The following is a 15,394-nucleotide window of genomic DNA, read 5'->3' on the forward strand; positions in this document are numbered from 1 at the left end:
TGTGTGTGTGTGTGTGTGTGTGTGTGTGTGTGTGTGTGTGTGTGTGTGTGTGTGTGTGTGTGTGTGTGTGTGTGTGTGTGTGTGTGTGTGTGTGTGTGTGTGTGTGTGTGTGTGTGTGTGTGTGTGTGTGTGTGTGTGTGTGTTTAACGAGCAGATCACCTTTGACAACAAGCCCCACAGTGGGAGAATCGGGATTGACCTGGACAACGATGTGCAGATCAATGAATGCAGTGACTGGACCGTGACTGGTGCATGTGAGTCTTTCCCATGATTCTCCACTGTTTACAAATACACCCTTTTCTTTTTCTTATTTGTTTTTTTTTACAAAGATTCATTTCTGTTGTGCAAAACACTTAAACTCATTTATTAAAAGGAAAAGTTTGTATTTAGAATTTAAGAAAGTATTCCTATGAAACGTAGAGCAGACTTTGAGAAAATGTGTTTTGGACAGTCTCAGACACTTCATCTTTAATAATCACTTGATTATTTCGACACAGTGATTAAAAGATTAACCGGATGGAAAAAGTTAAAGATGATGTTGGGCTGGAATGTTTTCATGAAAAATGAACATTCGCTCCAACCAATCAAGTGTAATGTAGAATTCCCTCGATTTTGATAAAAGAAATCTACCTAAGAGTATTGTCATCTTTAAGACTCCACATATGAATAGATTGAATATAATAAAGAGATATCATCATCATCATACTTCCCCAGTTTATTGATTATTGCATTAAGATTTACAAACTTTTTTGTATTACAAGTTTTCTGAAATGTTTAAATGTGCAAATAATGCATTAACTAGTGAAATATGCACTAAATGCATACATTTCCAGAACATTAATCTGAACATTAGATCAAAATTCTTGTTTGATTTTGTTGACATATTAGAGTTAAAGGATTTTACTGAGGGGATTTTGGATATCTTTTTTTATCACTCCATAAATCCGAAAATACTGTCAACAAACAAAAAAAGACACATTTTCGCCATGTTTTAGGAATAAAATATTATAAAAATAACTATGAGTGATATATGAACAAACCCCTCAGTAAAAACCTTCAGAATATAGACAGGAATAAACCTGTAAATGTTGGTGTGTGTAACTGCAGCTGAAGTGGAGGACAAACTCTTTAAAGATATGTAGCGTAATCGAAATCTACAGATATAAATAGAAAAAGTGCAATAAAATAAACACTTAAATGTGTATTTGGGATGTTTTCTGTCCACTGGTCTGAAACACCACATTATGAAGAGTGTTTACGCACTTCAGACTGATTTTAATGGATGTTTTTGTCTGTAGCCGTGAGGGACATGTACATTATGGTTCTGTTTGACATAATGGTGATTCTGATTCTGCTACTGTCGCTGCTTCTCTGCACACGCTCGGTGAAAGCTGGAGTCCTGCTGCAGTTCGTGAGTTACAACCAAACCACTAACCATCAAACACACCAAACACATGCTTTTCTTACTCAGGGTTTCTGTCTTGTTTCCAGTCCAAATATCAAACATTTCTTAAATCAAGATGCATTAACTAGATGGGTAAAATTATATAAGATATTATGTCCTGTTTTCTGGGGAAATAAAAAAAAATTAAGTGAGTTGATGCTTAAAACAATCAAAATTATCTGCAAATGGGGAGAAAAATAATGTTGTTTTTGTGTGGTTTTTTTAAGCATCAACTCACTTCATTTTGATTAATTCCCCCGGAAAACAGGACATAATATCTTATATCATTTTACTCATCTAGTAAATGCATCTTGATTTAAGAGTTTTTAGATATTTGGACTGGAAACAAGACAAGAATACTAGTATTGCAGTGTGTGTCTGAATGTCTGAGCTGCTGTTTTCTATGCAATGAAAGTGGAGGCGATTTATATGGTCAAGCTCTAAAAAGGTCAAAAACTCTCCATAAAGTGTCATAAAAGTTTATATTCCTAGTCATGCTATGTTTTCTCTGAGGGACTCTGAATATAGGGCATACTATATAAAATTGTATTTGAATTGCATATAAAACACAGTTTTACCAAAATCACTGATGAATGGGATGATGCGTATTTGTCAATCATACATGAATGATTTCTGAGGTCAGATTTCTGTAATAGCACTAATAAACTGAAAGTGTTTTAAATCCACTAAAAGCAGTGTATTTATCATCACTAAATCCAGTTTATTTCAATCTCATACATTTGAGCTACTTAAATGTTGCTTGAATATCCACACATTGTGAAAACTATTACTTTTATACATTTAATTTTCTCAATGACTAGATTTATGCAGATTTCTAAGCCATTTGAAAATATGATTTAAATAGAATCAAATATAATGTAAATAATAAACTATGGCACGATTTGTTTGAGTGTTGAAATGTTTCCCAAAAAATGCATCACATTAAGTTTGTTTATTTTAAAACTCCAAATGAATGGAATTATTATATGCATTTCAATTACAGTACAGGCCAAAAGTTTGGACACATTACTATTTTTAATGTTTTTGAAAGAAGTTTCTTCTGCTCATCAAGCCTGCATTTATTTTATCAAAAATACAGAAAAAACAGTAATATTGTGATATATTATTACAATTTAAAATAATTGGTTTTCAATTTATTATACTTTAAATGATCATTTATTTCTATGATGCAAAGCTGAATTTTCAGGATCATTACTCCAGTCTATCACATGATCCTTTAGAAATCATTCTAATATGATGATTCATTATCAAAGTTGGAAACAGTTCTGCTGCTTAATATTTTTTCATAACCTGTGATACTTTTTTAGGATACTTTGATGAATAAAAAGTAAAAAAAACAAACAAAAAAAAGAGGCAAATGTTTTAAAAATAGAAATCTTCTGTAACAGCAATATCCACTACTGGTCAGTCTTTTTTTTTCTTTCTTTTTTTGAAATAAATCAATACTTTTATTCAGCAAGGATGTGTTACATTGATAAAAAAGTGATAGTAAAGAAGATTTATATTATTAGAAAATATTTTTTTATTTTGAATAAATGCAGTTCTTTTTAACCTTTTATTCATCAAATATATTAGGCAGCAGAACTGTGTCCAACACTCATAATAAATCAGAATATTAGAATGATTTCTAAAGGATCATGTGATAGACTGGAGTAATGATCCTGAAAATTCGGCTTTGCATCACAGAAATAAATGATAATTTAAAGTATAATAAATTGAAAACCAATTTTTTTTAATTGTAATAATATATCACAATATTACATTTTTTTTCTGTATTTTTGATCAAATAAATTCGGACAGTAATGGCATGTTGATCTGTTCTTCAGGAATACGCAGCGTTCTTCTCCCGTCGTCACAGCAAGCGCGTGTCCTTCTCCGAGCGTATGGAGTTCATTAGCGGCTGGTATATCCTCATCATCATTAGTGACGTCCTCACCATCACAGGCTCTCTGCTGAAGATCATCATCCAGCTCAAGGTGAGAAACCATCCCGAACGGCCTCTCGTGTTAAAGAAACATGTCTAAACGGGCAGATTTGGGGTCAGTAAGATTTTGTTTTCAAGAAATTCAGCAAGGATGCATTAAATTGAGCAAAAGTGACAGTAAAGACGTTTATAAAGTTCTACAAGATTTCCATTTTAAATAAACGCTGTTCTTTTGAACTTTATATTCACTTTCTAATCCAGGAAAACAAAATGCATCACGGTTTCCACCAAAAATATGAGCTGTTTTCAACATTGATAATAATCATAAATGTTTCTTGAGCATCAAATCATCATATTAGAGTGATTTGTGAAGGATCATGTGACACTGAAGACTGGAGTAATGATGCTGAACATTCAGCTTTGATCACAGGAATAAATTACACTTTACTATATAATCACATAGAAAAATTACAATTATTTTAAATTACAATAATATTTCACAGTATTGCTGTATTTTTGATTGAATAATTACAGTAATGGTGTTAATAGCTGACATCATCCATCTAAACCTCTTAATCTTCTGCATGACATTGTTGAGTCAGTGAAGTGACTCCTCTGAGCTCCTCGTGTGTGTGTGTGTGTGTGTGTGTGTGTGTGTGTGTGTGTGTGTGTGTGTGTGTGTGTGTGTGTGTGTGTGTGTGTGTGTGTGTGTGTGTGTGTGTGTGTGTGTGTGTGTGTGTGTGTGTGTGTGTGTGTGTGTGTGTGTGTGTGTGTGTGTGTGTGTGTGTGTGTTTCCTCAGGCCATGGAGAGTTATGACCTGTGCAGTATCCTGCTGGGCACCGGCACCATGTTCGTGTGGATCGGCGTCTTGCGCTTCATGGGATACTTAAAAAAATACAACGTACGACCCGCTCACTCTCACTTCTCTCTGCAGTTTTCAGGAGACTGGAGACAGATCATTGGTTTGGCCAGTCTCGAGTCACACGGGTATATCTGTGGCAATAGCCAACAATACACTGTATGGCTCAAAATTATCCTTTTTTCTTTTATGCCAAAAATCATTAGGATATTAAGATCATGTTCCATGAAGATATTTAGTACATTTCCTACCGTAAATATATAAAACATGTATGTGTGTGAGTGAATGCTGCACAATCGACAACATTAATGAACAACTTTAAAGGAGATTTTCTCAATGTTTCGATTGTTTTTTGACAGATGTTCAATAGTTGCATCTCGACCAAATATTGTCCTATCATAACAAACCACACATCAGTGGAAAGCTTATTTATTCAGCTTTCAGATGATGTATAAATCTCAATTTCAGAGAACTGACCCATGTGACTGGTTTTGTGGTCCAGGGTCACATTTCTGCTTCTTGTAACATGAACGCTGTATTGAAATCTATCGTAGTATTGTATATTATTAAGAAAAATGTCATCATCTCCTGCTGAGATCATATTTAAATGACTGTAATTGGGCTTTTGAGTAGTAAAAACACTTAAGTTGTAATGTTAGACTTAATCTTGTGATGTGTTGTAAGAACGCCAGCGTCTTCTGCAGTTTAGTAGTTCAATCTACACTAATTACTCATTTAAATGTTATTTGAGTTGATTTTTACCTTGTGTAGTTTGTAGTTTTTTGTTAAGAGCAATTAATGGTGAATATTTACATTTAATAGCACTTTACAGTGCGGTTTCATTAGTTAACATTAGTTGACTACATTAGTTAACATAAAATAACAATGATCAATATTTCTGTAGCGTTTATTAATCTTAACGTTAATATTAACATTTAGTAAGTTGCATCTGTTAATATTAATTAATGCACTGTGAACTAACATGAACTTTTTAAATTAACTAACATTAACAAAGCTTCATAAATGCTCTAGAAATACATTTAATGCATAAAGTAACTTTAGCAAATGAGGCCTTATTGTAAGGTTTCTATTATCAATATTTTTTATTAAAAAAAGTGAAACATTGTTTTATCCAATTTTTTGGCTATAGAAATAAATTATTTAATGCATGAATTAATTTTAACAAATGAGGCCTTATTGTAAGGCTTCTAATATTATCAATTTTATTTTAAAAAAGTGAAAAATAGTTGTATCCAATTTTTTTGCCATAGAAATTAATTATTTCTATTTATCAGTCTGTTGGTGGACTTGCATTGGTTCCTTCAGCACAAGCATATTCACTTTTTTTTATTAACTAACATTAACAAAGGTTCATAAATGCTCTGGAAATACATTATTTAATGCATGAAGTAATTTTAACAAATGAGGCCTTATTGTAAGGCTTCTAATATTATCAATAATTTTATTTTTTAAAAGTCAAATTGTTTTGCCATATAAATGGATTATTTCCGTCTCTTTATCAGTCTGCTGGTGGACTTGCATTGGTTCCTTCAGCACAAGCACATGTAGTTGTAGTTGTGTTGGTGAAAGTGATTGCGCCCTCTGTTGACTGTGATGTGTAACTGCTTGTATTTGATTGGTCAGATTCTCATCATCACTCTGCGAGCGGCGTTCCCTAACGTCATCCGCTTCAGCTGCTGTGCCGCCATGATTTACCTCGGGTACTGTTTCTGTGGCTGGATCGTGCTGGGACCCTACCACACCAAGGCAGGTCACTGGCACCATACTGGGGTTTAAAGGGGTGCTTGATTATGATTTGACTTTTCTAACTTTAGTTAGTGTGTAATGTTGCTGTTTGATCATAAACAACATCTGCAAACTTACAACGCTCAAAGTTCAAAGCAAAGGGAGAGATTTGCTTTTACAGAAATCACTCAACAAACGGCTGGTAGAGACTACACCACATCACTAACCCTAAAATTTACATAAACCACACCTCCCAACAAAGGGCTCTATATGGCTCTGCTAAGAGCTCTTGAAGCTCCGCCCCCTGTGCCGGCAGCAGCAGCTCATTTGCATTTAAAGGGACAGACACAAAACGGTATTACTCTATATTTCAATGCACACAATGAATAGACAGGATTTTGAATCAAGATGAAAAATTGATGCTGAAAATTGGACGAGTGAGAACAGTCTCACGCCTCGATCAAACAGGATCAGGTTATTTAATGTTTAAGATTAAACACATATAATCTCTCAGTATTACTGTAACATGGAGAATGCAAGCCTGTGAACAGAGGAGGAAAACTAATACTGGCTTTTGGGAGATAGATAAATAAATATGGAAAATATGGAATAGAAAAATCGATTGTTTTGCCCATCCGTCCTGATGTGTGTGTTGTGTGTGTTGTTTTGCCCAGCCGTCCTGATGTGTGTGTTGTTTTGCCCATCCGTCCTGATGTGTGTGTGTGTGTGTGTGTTGTTTTGCCCATCCGTCCTGATGTGTGTGTGTGTGTGTGTGTGTGTGTGTGTGTGTGTGTGTGTGTGTTGTTTTGCCCATCCGTCCTGATGTGTGTGTGTGTGTGTGTGTGTGTGTGTGTGTGTGTGTGTGTGTGTGTGTGTGTGTGTGTGTGTGTGTGTGTGTGTGTGTGTGTGTGTGTGTGTGTGTGTGTGTGTGTGTGTGTGTGTGTGTGTGTGTGTGTGTGTGTGTGTGTGTGTGTGTGTGTGTGTGTGTGTGTGTGTGTGTTCCCTCAGTTCCGGACGCTGAACGTGGTTTCCGAGAGCCTGTTTTCGCTCATCAACGGCGACGACATGTTCTCCACCTTTAAGAACATGCAGCAGAAGAGTTACGTGGTGTGGCTCTTCAGCCGCTTGTATCTCTACACGTTTGTGTCTCTGTTCATCTACATGGTGCTCAGTCTGTTCATCACGCTCATCACCGACACCTACGACACCATGAAGGTGAGAGAGCGCTGAAGCGTCATTCACAACACACATCGTTTCAGAAGAGTCCACACTACACTCTACAGAGATCTGATATCAGAGGAAACGGTCTGAGTGTTTCACAGATGACCATATACAAAATCACAGTTAGTGAAAAATTCATTAATTTAAACAATGTAATAATTTAATGCAGAAACTATGAGCTCATTGAAGTAATGAATACTTGTTTGTTAACACATGATTATGACATTTAGAAACATGTAGCATTGGTGCGTGTAGATTCAGGGTTTGCTGCTGAAACATCCGTTATCAGCTGCAATATATTCTAGTGTAGCCTTAATGATGAAAGAACAGAAGAGGGTAAAATAAGAGAAAAGTTTATTGACCTGCTGGAACTTGAAGTGATTTTGGACTGATTTGGTTATGAGTGCAGTGTGCTTGCAGAGAGACTCCGCCCACACTCTCTTCTGATTGGCTGTACTTTTTGGATTGATTCAGTTTCGAGTACAGTGTGCTTACAGAGAGACTCCGCCCACACTCTCTTCTGATTGGCTGTGATTTTGGATTGATTTGGTTGAGTGCAGTGCACTTGCAGAGAGACTCCGCCCACTCACTCTTCTGATTGGCTGTACTTTTTTGATCGTTTTTATTGATGCAATCTTATATCACATCGCTTTATGCAAATGAGCTCAGTTGTGATTGGCTAGCCTCATGTTTTTTGAGTCCAAACTGAACGTGCGACTGATTGTTCAGTAATTTGTGTTTAGCATCAGGGTTTGGATGGAGAGCCCGTGTCAGATCTTCAGGCGTTCATCATGCAGTGTAAAGATCTTCCAGAATCAGGACGCTTCAGTGTGAACGAGACCAGGTTCCTGATGTGCTGCTGCTCACACAGGTGAACACACACACACACATCATCTATCCACATGTCTGTAGGAACTAGGGGTGCTGAGTGTGCTGCAGCGCCCCCTGACGACAGCTGTTTCACTACATTGGAATTTAAGATGACATGACTTTTAAATAACTTTTTGTTTTCAACCTGTTTTTTAAGAACACCTTCAAACTTTATAAAATGACTCTAAAGATTATTTCCTTTTTATATGTTGTCGAATAGGGTTTTATGACTAAAAGAAATTAATATATCATAAGGCCCCGCCCCCGCCTCCAGCACCCCCCTTATAAAATATGTTACCGCGGCTCTGTCTATCCATATGGGAAAATAGTTTGAAAATGATGATTGGCAATTGTTTGTCATGAATTATTATATTTGCATAAGTTGTTCTTTGAACATAATTACCCTCATCCTTCCCTCGCGGGTCAAAATGACCCGAAGCCCTAAAATTATACTTAATTTATAAATTTTTGTCCAGAAAGCTTATTTTATTTCACTTTTTTATTGAAAACAAATTAATGCAAATTTTTTTTGAGATACTTTTTTTTTTGTTATTTTATTTACCTTTAAAGGTGCATTGCGCAAGTCTCTGAGTTTTTGCAAACTATGCCCCCTCTGGCGGCAAGCGAAACTGCAACAACAAAAGTTTTCTTTTTTTTATCTTACGTGGAGTTTGCGTTGGTGTTTGAAATGAACTACAAGCCGGTCTCTTAGAATCCATCTTCTACAGAGAATGGCGGCGAATACACAAACCTGCCAGATAGCCAGGTGAGCGTGCCGTGAACGCGCATGACGTCACGCCCAGTCTCAAATTCCGACCCGAATCCCTCTTATTTATTTTACTGTACAGGATTATAGAGACAATCTCAGTGATCAGAGAAGGGCTCATTCAGCCCATCAGACAATTGTTTAAGCATGAATGGGTTAGAAAACGGGTATTTTTAACATGAAAAGTTGCGCAATGCACCTTTAAATGTCTTGATTTGATCAATAAATAATAAATAATTAGTAATTTAAGCACGTTCCTCACATTCTTTTAACTTTAATTCAAAATAACTCACAATTTCATACATAACCCTTTTGATTCAGCTCAAAATATCTTACATTGTGAAAAAATAATAATATAACATATTTCATGACTCTAGATGTGCTTATAGTTTTATATGAGCAAATGAGCTGTTCCGCTGGGTCCTAAAAGTCAGTTCGCTTCAGTCTGCATTCAGATACACATGTAGACATTTATACAATAATTTTTTGGTAAAGTTTTAGTTAGAATTTTGAGCATTTTTCTGTTTTTCTGTGTGAACTGAAGCATTCCTCGCATCCCATTCATTCCTAAGGGGGTCAAATTGACCCGAGACGGAAGGATTTGTTACTTTTCTAAATCGAATCCATTAATTTTGAGTGTGTATATGGGTTCAAGTGCGACAACAGTCCTGGGGTCTTGGACACCTCTGATGAACACAAAATCAAAAATGATTTTCGGGTCAAAATGACCCGAGGGAAGTTAAAGCTCTTGTGTGTGTGTGTGTGTGTGTGTGTGTGTGTGTGTGTGTGTGTGTGTGTGTGTGTGTGTTAGTAAAGGTAATATTGGTGTGTTTGTGACGCAGGACGTACGGCTCTGATGACGACGCACACTGACCGGGACTTCACAACGATTGTGATGAGTTTGGATTGAAAGTGAAAATATCTGTATTATTAAGTATATATATAAATATATAAAAAGCTAATGAATGTCACATCTCTCTAAACTCGCTTTTGTTTAGTACATTCTAGATCCTCTCCACTTTATGAAAGATTGTAAATTAGTGTAATTATTATTTATTGTGAATATTGTGTTCAGTTGCACTGGGGGACATGCTGAATTTGGGTAAAGAGAAAAATATATATTTTCAGACCAGCTTCCTGTATTTCCTGTGTCACATTGTAACATTGTGCTGTTTGTGTTTATAATGAAATGTTTCACCTTTTTATTTTTGAAAGCTTCAGATGAAATAAAATTTTGATACCCGACAGACATGTTTCAGATGTGGATTATGGGTTCGGTCGGGGAGTCATTTATGTAGTCAGGTCTCATTTAGAAATATAAAAATATTTTGATAGCTTCTGAGAAAGTACAATATGAATCATGTTTTTGAAATACTTTTGAGAATTGTATCAGTAAATATTATTTTTGACTGACATCAGTGACCTCAACAGAGATTAACATTTAATTAACATTTATTAGTAGCGCCAGAGAATGTCTAATAAGGGGAGAAGCTCCACTCTCAGTAAACTTCTGGCTTCTGAACTGGTTGCAGTTCCACTCTGGCTCCACATGAGGGCGCTCACAGGACGAGTGCAGAATGAATGGAGGTCTATGGCGCTATACCCCTCAAAATCCACTTTTCTCAGGATATAATTTTTTGTCTAGTAATTTGAATGTTGTATTCGAAAGGAGATTCAAAGAAATTACACATTGCTGGGTGTTAGATTTTTTAGAGTCACTTATTTGCTTTAAAAAGTCTTTTAAAATGTTAATGACGTCATACACATCGTACGACCAGAGATACTGCTTTACGGCAATCCTTCAGTCACTTTGGTGCTTTCGCGCTCTGCACTTTCTTTTCTCTCGAGGCATCGACAACACAGCTGACACAGGCAAACACACAACACAGCTGACACAGGGAAACACACAACACAGCTGACACAGCTGACACAGGCAAACACACAACACAGCTGACACAGGGAAACACACAACACAGCTGACACAGCTGACACAGGCAAACACACAACACAGCTGACACAGGTAAACACACAACACAGCTGACACAGGGAAACACACAACACAGCTGACACAGCTGACACAGGCAAACACACAACACAGCTGACACAGGCAAACACACAACACAGCTGACACAGGTAAACACACAACACAGCCGACACAGGTAAACACAACACAGCTGATACAGGTAAACACACAACACAGCTGACACAGGTAAACACACAACACAGCTGACACAGGTAAATACACAACACAGCTGACACAGGGAAACACACAACACAGCTGACACAGGTAAACACACAACACAGCTGACACAGGTAAACACACAACACAGCTGACACAGGTAAACACACAACACAGCTGACACAGGTAAACACACAACACAGCTGACACAGGTAAACACAACACAGCTGACACAGGTAAACACACAACACAGGTAAACACACAACACAGTTGACACAGGTAAACACAACACAGCTGACACAAGTAAACACACAACACAGCCGACACAGGTAAACACACAACACAGCCGACACAGGTAAACACACAACACAGCCGACACAGGTAAACACACAACAGAGCCGACACAGGTAAACACACAACACAGCAACACAACACAGCTGACACAGGTAACTACACAACACAGCTGACACAGGGAAACACACAACACAGCTGACACAGGTAAACACACAACACAGCTGACACAGGTAAACACACAACACAGCTAACACAGGGAAACACACAACACAGCTGACACGGGGAAACACACAACACAGCTAACACAGGTAAACACGCGCTAGAAGAGCTTTTGTTTTGTTTGTTTTAAAAGACCATCAAGCGGTATCTCTGGTCGTAATCAGTCCTTCACTGACCAATTAGCGTTCATTAGCAGAATGCTAGCATGTTATGGGCAACAACAACTCAACCTGTAAGAAATTGAAAGGACATAAGTACTCGTTCATTCAACTTTCGACCTATAACCCATGTTGAACTTGCAAAACCTACAATCAAATCTGAGATTTCTCAACGGCAATCGGGTGAAAGAGACAAATTTAGCCATCTAGCCCCATTGACTCCCATTCATTCTGCACTCATGGGCGATCGCCCCCAGTGGAGCTCTGGTGGAACTACAACCACAATTCGGTACAATAGGACTTAATAGGGAGTGGCCAGTCTCTCTGTAGACGTGCTCTGATAGAGCACTGATATGATGGAAATGATCACCAAAAAAGTAAATATTACTGTAAGGTTGGTTTAACGGATTGAGTGTAGGTTTTATATCCGAATTATAGGAAGTATAAACGGGTCAAGACATGGATTTTTAAAATTGTATTTGAATGTTCCATGAGGTTCACTTATGTTACTAAAGTTTTTTGCACAAAAAACTAATAATATGCTGAAAAACTATTATTTTCAACCTTCAGTTTGAAATAAGTTTTTAATGCCCTTTAAGGCTTCAGTAAACGCCCACTGTTGTGATTGGCTAACGACGTCACTGCACAGGAAACAGTATCAACACACACTCGCTATTGAAAACATGATCCATATAAAAGTATAATTTACAGACGAAGCATTCTGAATGATTTACTGAGGGTTTGTGATGCAGCTTCTGTCAGATTAATACAGTCTCTGCTTCATCTGTCAACGCTGTGTCTCAGTCAAACGCTCCGAACAAACATATAATCCTGCGACGCGATCCGGGACGCCATTAAAATAAACCATTCACATGTTTCTGATCTCCTGAAGTACAGAGACTCAAACCAGCCGTTTAAACTGGACAAACATCTTTCAATTTAAGTGATTGAACGCCAGTGGGCGGAGCCTATGAGTTCAGTGGGCGGGGCCTATGGTGCGGTGATTGGTCAATGTCTTGCTCTGGAGGCGGGCATATGCAAATGTATGATGTCACAGATCCCGCAATATCAAAACGAGCTGTTTTTGGAGCTTTATTAAATAAATGCTTTGTTTATAATGAGGAGGACATTTTAATCTCTGAAACTTGCAGGATGTTTTAACGGTACAAAGACCTTTTATATGCCAAAAGATCAAGGCACATTTTTATTCTCATGTCCCCTTTAGACATGAATAGCCAAAAATGACCGAGACAAACAATGTGAACATTTGTTTTTATTAAACAGTTCTCTTAAAAAAAAAGAAAGTCAAAAGCATATATTTTTATTTTAACAAAATATATAAATGAAATATTACAGAAATATTAGTCTCATAGAAAAACATGTGCACCAAACAAAATGAACTAACAAGTGTCAAACATTGGCAAAGCTAAGATATTTATGAAATTATGAAACTATTTTTTTTAGAACAAAACACCTGAACATAGTAAACGCTGATAATAATTTCCGTCAGCAGGGCTTGATTGTGTGTATTTGTATGACTTCAGCATACGATGATTGGTTCCGTGTGAAAACGGCATCTTGTGATCAAGTTTGGAGTGTATTAGGAAGAACGATGATCTGAGTTTATGTGAATTTCTTGATGAAGCGCAGCTTGAGGTAAGCAATGACCAGGAAAAGGAAGGTCATGATTCCCAGAGCCAAGTGATTCTGCCACAAACCCCAGGCTGAGTAATCGATGCCTTGATCCTGCAGGAACTCCTCGCCTGAGGTACAACTGCAGTGAGGAGGAACAGGAAAAACATGTGAGTGTCGGGAGCAAAAGTACTGTAGGATTATAGATCATTCTGTTACATCAAGTTAACTCCATTAAAGTCCCCCTGTGGAAATCCAGCTTTTAATGTTGTTTATATGTCTGTGGTGTTTTTAATATGAATTTACGCATGGTTTGTCTAGTCGACACCAATGTTGAAAAACGCTCTTCAGAAACACTACGGGTGATGTCACGCTCATGTTATGCTTCACACTCACACTTCCTCTGGCGTTCCGGTCGTGTTCCTGGTGTCACAGAAGTTGAGGCTGGTGAACTCGTTGATCTCCAGAGCCTGAAACAATCATCATCAACCATGAATAAAGATCATTTCTTCTGCATTCAACAAATCAAACAGCATGTTTTTAGTGTCAGGGTTTAAGTGTCAAAAAAATCCCTCAAAAAATGTTGCCTGAACTTGCTGGGTTTTTTTTTTTTACCACCAAAAAGTTCTATTTTTTCTTGTTACACTTAGTAAAAAAACAAACATATTTTGTTGTAAATTAGTAAATAAAGTAATGTACTCTGATTATGTAACTCATGACACTTGTAATGCGTTACTCCAACACTTTTTTCCTAACAAGATTTAGCATTTTTCTAACATGTTTCTAGCATGATTTAACATTGCTGATGTTTTAACATGTTGCTTGCATGATTTAACACATTGCTTGCATGATTTAATATGTTTAACATGATTAGCACATTGTTATCCTGTTTTAACATGTTGCTAGCATGATTTAACACACTGTTAGCATGTTTTAACATGTTTGCTAGCATGATTTAATATGGTGTTTAACATGATTAGCACATTATTATTCTGTTTTAACATGTTGCTAGCACGATTTAACACTGTTAGCATGTTTTAACATGTTGCTAGAATGATTTAGCATGTTTGCTAGCATGATTTAATATGGTGTTTAATGTGTCTAACATGATTAGCACATTGTTAGCCTGTTGTAGCATGTTGCTAGCATGAATTAACATTATTTTGTCAAGTCAACATAACATACTTAAAACAATTTTTAATATACTTAAAAAATACTTATATTTTTAACATCTAGTCTCTCAATGATAGTATAACGACACTGAGTGTCTGAGAAACTGAATGCCATGGACAGTTTGAGACACCAGCTCTGATTGGACACTCACAGCGAGACCATAACGAGGAATACTGAAGTACTTCAACCAGTTCAACCAATCAGCAACACTGGGGAGATTCACCAGCAGCCCAGAGAAGATCTACACACACACACACACACACACACAAGGAGAAGTAACAAACAATGTTAAACTAAACACAAATGTATTTATATTAACATTACATACATTTTATGCACTAGATCGGCCAACATCATACAGCTGATATACACTCTGAACACTGATGTCCTTTATTATTTTATCTTTAAATAATTCTACATTTTATACCAATAGCCGATTATCCAGAATGATATCTGCTGATACCGATAGTCTGATGTTTCTTAAAGTCCTCCTGTAGTCTTTTATCCCTTAAAACTCATCTTTCATCACCAAAATGACATATTTAAAAGTTTTTTCCTTCAGGCCTTAAAATATCTTGAATGTAACTCGACACCCTTGCCTCATTTAGTATACGCGTTTCTATGAATATGCAAATGAGCCCCGCCTCCACTCATGGTTTAATGTTGTTTATGTGTCTATGTGGTGTTTTTAATATGCTTAAAACAAACCATGTCTTTTGACAGTCTCAAAAACACGGTTTGAAATCGCTGGTGTTTCTGACATCACAAACTACCTTGTAACCAATCAGATCAACATGTGATCGTCAACCAGTGGATCTCTGAGCTGAGTGAGTGGAGGTGGGGCTCATTTGCATATTCATAGAACCGTGTAATGGAAACGCGCCCTA

The 15,394-nt window shown here is 36.9% G+C and overlaps 2 protein-coding genes across 9 annotated transcripts in view; one reads left to right on the forward strand and one right to left on the reverse strand.

The window, feature by feature from the left end:
• Nucleotides 1-10,097, forward strand: part of LOC309481109 (mucolipin-3-like) — a 31,072-nt gene extending 20,975 nt beyond the window's left edge. For 3 of the 5 annotated variants that reach the window (XM_082145918.1, XM_082145919.1, XM_082145917.1), the window contains 8 exons: nt 155-254; nt 1,299-1,411; nt 3,292-3,441; nt 4,190-4,291; nt 5,894-6,016; nt 7,004-7,210; nt 7,960-8,087; nt 9,695-10,097. In XM_082145918.1, the coding sequence (XP_082002044.1) occupies nt 155-254; nt 1,299-1,411; nt 3,292-3,441; nt 4,190-4,291; nt 5,894-6,016; nt 7,004-7,210; nt 7,960-8,087; nt 9,695-9,725 (954 nt within the window). In that variant the 3' untranslated portion in view covers nt 9,726-10,097. Of the gene's footprint in view, nt 1-154; nt 255-1,298; nt 1,412-3,291; nt 3,442-4,189; nt 4,292-5,893; nt 6,021-7,003; nt 7,211-7,959; nt 8,088-9,694 lie in introns of those variants that run through there. The other 2 variants (XM_082145920.1, XM_082145921.1) reach the window with 2 other exon arrangements.
• A 2,860-nt stretch (nt 10,098-12,957) lies between these two features.
• abcg2a (ATP-binding cassette, sub-family G (WHITE), member 2a) overlaps nt 12,958-15,394 on the reverse strand; it is a 25,836-nt gene continuing 23,399 nt past the window's right edge. For all 4 annotated transcript variants that reach the window (XM_082145892.1, XM_082145891.1, XM_082145890.1 and 1 more), the window contains 3 exons: nt 14,659-14,748; nt 13,731-13,804; nt 12,958-13,476 (listed from right to left, as the gene is read on the reverse strand). In XM_082145892.1, coding sequence (XP_082002018.1) covers nt 13,326-13,476; nt 13,731-13,804; nt 14,659-14,748 — 315 coding nt within the window. In that variant the 3' untranslated portion in view covers nt 12,958-13,325. The remainder of the gene's footprint in view (nt 13,477-13,730; nt 13,805-14,658; nt 14,749-15,394) is intronic.

The sequence above is a fragment of the Leuciscus leuciscus genome (genome assembly GCF_965113295.1).
Source record: "Leuciscus leuciscus genome assembly, chromosome: 18".
NCBI lineage: Eukaryota > Metazoa > Chordata > Actinopteri > Cypriniformes > Leuciscidae > Leuciscus > Leuciscus leuciscus.